This window comes from Gymnoscopelus braueri (assembly GCF_963280865.1).
Source record: "Gymnoscopelus braueri genome assembly, chromosome: 14".
NCBI lineage: Eukaryota > Metazoa > Chordata > Actinopteri > Myctophiformes > Myctophidae > Gymnoscopelus > Gymnoscopelus braueri.
This window is the reverse complement of record NC_137619.1, coordinates 1139676-1147175: the sequence shown is the minus strand read 5'-3', so window position 1 is coordinate 1147175 and position 7500 is coordinate 1139676. Positions and strand designations below refer to the sequence as shown.

Here is a 7500-nt window from a genome sequence, read left to right as displayed (position 1 = left end):
CACACACACACACACACACACACACACACACACACACACACACACACAAAGGGTTATGATCTGCGGTCCTGTTATCATAATGAGGTGAATGCGAGGCCAAATGAATCTTGTGCTGATAATTGCTGCTATTAATAGAGAGACAGAGTTGTTTGTCGTGACGTTAAAGAAGGGCTCCTTGTCCTGAAGATAGAGAGAAAAGATAGAGGGAGGGAGAGAGAGAGAGAGCGAGGGAGGGAGAGGTAGAGACAGTGATGGCAGGAAGGAGATATTAAAAGCTGAGGCTAGACAGAAAGATGTAGTGGATGTGGGATGTTTTCTGGCATGTTTGCAGATGGAAATAGCAGCTCAGGCTGCTATTTGTGGCTGTGAGAGATAGCCTGCAGTGTTTATATACTGTGTATATATATATATATATATATATATATATATATATACACTGTATACTGAATTAGTATATAGTTGACATGTTGGCTCTGTGTGATGTCTGCATATGTGGAGACTGGTATGTTTCATAAACTGTACTGTCCTTATCACCTTGGTTATTTACAATAATAGTAGTGCAGTGGCTACAGTAGCTGGAAGTTGTCTGCGGTATTTAATGGAATAATGGTCCTGGATAGTAAATAATATATTATAATAATATAGGGCAATGATTGTGCTTATAAAGCCTGATTTGCAGTGGTGAAAAAAGTAAAACATTTTCAATACTGCAATGTAGAACCACTCTGTTCACAAGTAAAAGTCCGGATTTCAAAATTTACTTTAGTAAAAGTATAAAAGTATTGGTATCAAAATGTACTTAAAGTACCAAAAGTAGAAAGTACTCATTATGCAGAATATCCCATTTCACAAGTTTTAAAATGTTTAAAATGTATAAAAAATCTTTGAAAATAGCAGATCTACAAGCTCACACGGCGTCACATCGCGATGCAATGTGAGCTTGTAGATCGGGTATTTTCAAATGGCCGAAATGTATATTTGGGCTGAAGTGGTTAATGTATGTTTTGTAATAATAATGAAAATATACAAAGTAACTAGTAACTAAAGTTTTCAAATAATTGTAGTGGAGTAAAAGCACAATGTACTTACTTACACCACTAGTTACTATACACCACTAGTTACTATACACCACTTACTATACACCACTAGTTACTATACACCACTAGTTACTATACACCACTAGCTACTATACACCACTGCTGATGTGTGCTTCATCGTATGACCGTGCCACCCTCGGTGTATCTCTGACTCCCCCCGTACTGTGCCCCTCCCCTTCGGGGAAGTCGTTTAGATCTGCGGGGGACCGGGTTTACACTGGCCCACCGTGTCTCTGAAGAGGAAGGCTCTGTGGGTGTAAAAACACACGCACGCACGCACGCGTGTCCTCTTAGTCCCCCAGCCTATCCTATTGTTGATTGTCTGTTGACTTCAGCTGTGTCCTGTTAGTCCCTGTCTATTTAAGTCCTGTGTTTGGTTCAGCTCACTGTTGGTTCGTTGATTGTAATCGTGTGAGTTTATGCCAGTCTTTGTCTCCTCACTTACTGTTGCCTTGTATTAAGCTCCCGTAGATTTCCCAGTACAGTTTTCCCTTTACTCCCTTATTGTCTCTTTGGTGTTTTAACTGGTTACCCGGTGACTGACGTTGCCTGTACCTAGACGTTGATAGCTGTTTGGGTGTTAATAAACACTTTAATTTGAGCTGCGCTGCCTCTGCCTCTCATCTCTCACTTGGGTCCTCCACCTCTCTGCCTCGCACCGTGACATTCTTAAAGTGGAGTCCGGGGACCACCCAGGGGTCCTTGTTGGGGTACCAGGGGGTCCCCGGCTAAACTAGTTACAATTAGTTACTAAATTAGCGTCACAGAGTGCTATGAGCTTGTAGATCTGCTATTTTTGACATTATCGTAAATTGTTTTTGCAAATCTTTTGCAAATCTTTGAATATATATATATTTTTAAAGAGAACAAATCTTTGCTTCTGGAGGTCACTGTCACAATGACATGGGGGGGGGGGTGTCTGCGGTATTACATTATATTGTAGACAGAGCGAAATGCATGAGAATCCTATAGCAGACAGTAGACAGAAATGAAAACAAAACTGCTCACCAGTGATGGAAAGTAACTAAGTACATGTACTCAAGTACTTACTTCTACTCCACTATAGATTATTTTTTACACCACTGTATAGCAGAAATAAAAGCAAAAATGCTCTCACACACTAGCTGTTGCAAGGTTCCAGTTTAGAAGTGATTTATTGCACTGAATGAGTGTCGGGGTGACGGTTCTGAGCTCACAGGCTCTTCATCAGACTAAAGTTGAGTCTGATAGAGAGCCTGTGAGCTCAGAACGTCACTCCTGACACTCATTCAGTGCAATAAATCACTTCTAAACTGGAGCCCATGCAGTGTGTGAGCAGAGTCTTCTTTTATTTCTGTCTAACAGTTTGTTTACCTTCAGCTTAGCACCTGCCCTGGATGTGTGTGTTTCCCCTTTACTAGCTTAATGCTATAGCACACTGGTTCTCAAAGTGGGGTACAGGGACCCTCAGGGGTCCTTGGGGAGAGGTCCCAGGGAGTCCCCAGCAAAATGGGCCCTGGTCCAGAAAGGGTTGAGAAGCACTATTCTAGATGACTCGCTCCGTACTCACCTCGACTACTGCTTTAAAATCACTGCTCTCTCTGTGTGTGTGTGTGTGTGTGTGTGTGTGTGTGTGTGTGTGTGTGTGTGTGTGTGTGTGTGTGTGTGTGTGTGTGTGTGTGTGTGTGTGTGTGTGTGTGTGTGTGTGTGTGTGTGTGTGTGTGTGTGTGTGTGTGTGTGTGTGTGCGCCAAGCGCCCAGCATTCGCCTTTGAAATGGAGTCTATATAGGAAGTGACAGTTCATATGAATGGCCTGTAGTTTCACAGTTTTACCCCTGCTGGTGTCAGAAGAAATAACTCTCAATGGAAGCTGATGGGTTTTAGGGTTTTTGACCAACTTTAGACTTGATTTTCATTCCCTGCCCCCGCTCTTGATTGACAAGCTACTCGACTAATAGCGTTCACTTCCAGTTGCGTAGGATATGAGGCCATATAGAAAGATGGCTTCCTTTACGCTCTGTAGAGTCTATTGGCGTAACGCTGTCCATTCTTTATACTGTCCCGGGGCGGCCATAGCTGAGTGGTTAGTGAGCCCGCCTAGGGAGCCAGAGGCCCTGGTTGCCCCAGGTACGATTCCAGGCCACGCCAGCATATGTGTCGATGAAATGAAATGTGTCCCTGAGCAAGACTCTTAACCCCTAATTGCTCACAGGCCCTCATTGGAAACAAGCCCGCAAGGACTTTCATGAACGTCCTGTTAAAAGGAATTATCCTTGTCTATGGTGTGTATGGTGTGTATGGTGTGTATTGTGTGTATGGTGTCTATGGTGTGTATGGTGTCTATGGAGTGTATGGTGTGTATGGTGTGTGCACATGGATTCAGCAACGTATGTGTGTGTGTTCTCTCTCTCTCTCTGTGTGTAGTTCATAACCTGTGCGTGTTCTCTCTCTCTCTCTCTGTGTAGTTTCATAACCTGTGTGTGTTCTCTCTCTCGCTCTCTCTCTCTCTCTCTCTCTCTCTCTCTCTCTGTGTGTAGTTTCATAACCTGTGTGTGTTCTCTCTCTCTGTGTGTAGTTTCATAACCTGTGTGTGTTCTCTCTGTGTGTGTGTGTGTAGTTTCATAACCTGTGTGTATGTGTGTTCTCTCTCTCTCTCTCTCTCTATCTCTCTCTCTCTCTCTCTCTGTGTGTAGTTCATAACCTGTGTGTGTTCTCTCTCTCTCTCTCTCTGTGTGTGTAGTTTCATAACCTGTGTGTGTTCTCTCTCTCTCTGTGTGTGTAGTTTCATAACCTGGAGGAGCTGAGACACAGCGCATCGCTGGCCACCAAGGTGTTCATACAGAGAGACTACAGTCAGGGAACCATCTGTCGCTTCCAGACCAAGTTCCCCTCAGAGCTTGACAGCAGGGTAATACACACGCACACGCACACGCACAAACGTTACAAACGTTTTCAGTTTTTTTTTAACGTATGTATCAGTGGAACTTTTTCATGTCAAGGACCCCCAAAATGATCTGTATTTGTCTGTGTATCTAAAAATATTTAGTTCCAGGGACCACCAGGAGCAAAGATTTGAGTTTAAAAAGACATGTATATTCAAAGATTTGCACAACTTTTCACAATTTAAAAAAAAAAATAGCAGATCTACAAGCTCATAGAGCTAATATATCTGCTATCTTTGAATAGCCAAAGTATAAAACCTAATTTGAGAACCAATGTGCTGTATACGACGTAACTAACATCTAAAATGACACATTCACCCACCTCGGATTTGCTCACCCACCTCGGATAGAAATTAGGCGCCCTTGATTCACACCTACTTTAGCTTTATTGTCACATCATACAGTAGGTTTACAGAAGTAAAACAGTGGGATCTGTCTATGTATTATGTTGTATCCTTCCTATAAAATACATTATCGGCTGGTTGGTTAGAACCACTTGTGCCGCTTGTATCGATGCCTATTTCTCTGAAGAGAGTTAATGTTGCTTTGAGTGTCGCTGAGGAGTCTGACTGAACCTGGGGTCCCTTTTCCTTTATATGTTTGGCCGCGGTGCTAGTGACATTATGGTGATGTCAGTCATATCCGTATATGGAGCAAGCGATGACAGTTAATGCCCAAAGGTGGGTCTATGATGTCAGTCTTGGATGTTTCGGTTAGCTCCATATATGGGCCTCCACGAGGGGTTCTCTGATGTCAGAGCTAGCTATGTTAGTTATCTCCACATATAGAAGTATAGGAGAGAGTCCCTGATGTCAGACTCGGGCAGGTCGGTTTGTCTCCATATATGGGGATCTCCATATATGGCTAATGCTGGCAATTCTGCCCTGAACGTTCGCAACAGTTCCTATTGTTTCCTGTTCTCCTTGTACTTTTATTGTGTAATATGTTCCAATCCCTGTGTTGATGTGACTTGTGTTCACCTGTGTCCAGTTAACCTTGTGTGTGTTTATAGACCCACACAGTTCCTCATGTTCTTTGCTGGATTATAAATGTTGTCATGATGTTCTGTTCCAGTCCTGTGTGTTCAATCAGAATCAATACTTTGCGTTAGACCTTCCTGCCTGCATTGTTCTACCTTCGGGGTCCTCACCTGCCTCGCATCGTGACAGTATAATTGAGCCAAAATATGGACCCAGCAGTACAGAAACCTTTCCAGCAAAGGGTGGATGAATTTGACACTGCAGTGACTTGCCTCATTGCCTCTACTCTCAATCAGCTGAATTTGAAAAGAGGATTTCGACCCAACAGCTGTGGTTCCAGGAAAGGCCATGTTGTGACTGAGCCACTTTGTCCCTCACTTGAATGACGTCCGTGTGAGGCTAAAGAACTTTATTGACTCTACCTCAGTCACCTGTGGGATAGATGACCAGAACATCGTCTTGGGTCGTGTTGCCAATTCTGCCAGTGCCCAGTCGAAGACTCATAATAGGTCTGGTCGCCGTCGCCACCGCCACCGGCGCACCCAATTACCCAGCGATTCAGAGTCGCCCCCGCCCAGCGATGATGACATGCCGCTCTGCTCACCTGCTCCCGAAGTCTGGGGTAACCAATCAGGGCCCAGTATTCAAATATGGGAGACTGTAATCGGTAGTTGCTTTGTAGGTCTAACCAATTGCGTCGAGAGCCATTGTTTTGATCCCGCCCCTTGGAAAAAATACGTCCTCATAGAAGCACCAGATTCATATCCACACAGTGATATAGTCTGTATATATCTATATATATATACATATATAGACTCATATCCACTCAGTGATATAGTCTGGCTACGCGAGGCTAATTTATTCCCCCTTCTATCCTGTTTAACCACCTGTTATGTTTGTCCGCTTGCCTGTCCGTCTGTCAGTTAGTATGTTTGTCTCACTTTGTGCTTGTCTGTTTGTCTGTGTGCTTGTCGGCATGTCTTCCCATCTGTCTTTCTGTGTGACTCCTTGCTCTGCCCCTGCCCCTGCCCTGCCCCTGCCCCTGCCCCTGCCCCTGCCCCTGCCCCTGCCCCTGCCCCTGCCCCTGCCCCTGCCCCTGCCAGTCCAGTGTTTAGTTCTGTTAACCTCCTTTCCGACCCCCCTCCTGGCTCGGTGTTCCTGATCGGCATGGTGGAATGTCTGGAATCCGTCCCTTGAGGGGGGGGGGGTACTGTCAGGATCTGTCTCCTTGTATCTTATTATGTTGTTTCGTTCCTATTGTTTCCTGTTCACCTTTTATTGTGTAGTTATGTTCCAATCCCTGCGTTGATGTGTCTTGTGCTCACCTGTGTCCAGTTAACCTTGTGTGTGTTTATAGACACACACAGTTCCTCATGTTCCTCTTGCTGGATTATAAATGTTGTCATGATGTTCTGTTCCAGTCCTGTGTGTTCAATCAGAATAATATACTTTGCGTTAGACCTTCCTGCCTGCATTGTTCTACCTTCTGGGTCCTCACCTGCCTCACACCGTGACCATGCTTCCTCCTTTTTAATGGGTTTAACTTGTCAAGGCAATGTTTGACAACAAGTGATTCCCCAAGCTTTTAAAATTCCAAGGCCAAATGGCTGTTTGTACACTCTCTGCGTTACAGAGCCATATTAACACATTCCCTGCCAGAGGTTTTTTTTTATTTTACTTCCCCCAGTGCCAGTGTTTACATTTTTTTTACACAGGAGCCGAGATACAGGATTTTAAAGTAATAAGTTAACCAAGGAGTGAATGGAGCTAGAAATCTTTGGATCGTGATATCTCTGGTTCTGTGTGGATAAATTGAAAAAAAAAAACGGTTATACTCGTGGATGGCAGTAAACGGGTGTATTTTTCATCAACGGTTATACTCGTGATTGGCAGGTAAAGTGTTAAGGGTCCATTTGGCTCCTATAACTATCAATCATTTATCTGGGGATCATAGGAAGTCATGATGTTTTCTCCACACATCATGATGACGGTGGGCAGACAAGGTGGGCATTAACCCAGTCAATCCGGGGACGCATCTGTGTCATTTTAAGATGTCTTTGGCTATTCAGAAATAGCAGATCTACAAGCCCTATGAGCTTGTATATCTGCAATTTTTTGAAAAATTGTGCAAATTTGTGCAAACAAATATTTTTGCACAAAATGTTCAAGATTTTTCAAAAAATAGCAGGTCTACAAGCTCATCTACAATATGAGCTTGTAGATCTGCTATTTTTGAATAGCCAAAGAAATCTAAAAATGACAGAAATGCGTTGCCGGATTGAATGGGTTAATGAAGTGGCACGGGCATTTGTTAGGCTTTCAAAAATACACAGGACACAATCAGCCATGAGAAACACATCATCATCATTAGCTTCTCAAGCAGAGAGAAAGAGAGAGAGAGAGAGAGAGAATGATTGAGAGAAAGAGACAAAGAAAGAGACAGGTGATAGGAGACGTGAGTGAGCAGGTGTTTCATCAGCATGACTTTGCTGGAAATGTTCT

General features: G+C 43.7%; 1 protein-coding gene across 1 annotated transcript in view; it reads left to right on the top strand.

Moving 5' to 3' along the window:
* The window catches only part of LOC308100907 (golgin subfamily A member 7B-like), a gene marked incomplete at its 3' end in the record, with an annotated part of 35262 nt that overhangs the window by 4237 nt on the left and 23525 nt on the right, over positions 1-7500 (top strand). The window contains exon 2 of the mRNA XM_080450089.1: positions 3859-3984. Within this exon, the coding sequence (XP_080306215.1) occupies positions 3859-3984 (126 nt within the window). The remainder of the gene's footprint in view (positions 1-3858; positions 3985-7500) is intronic.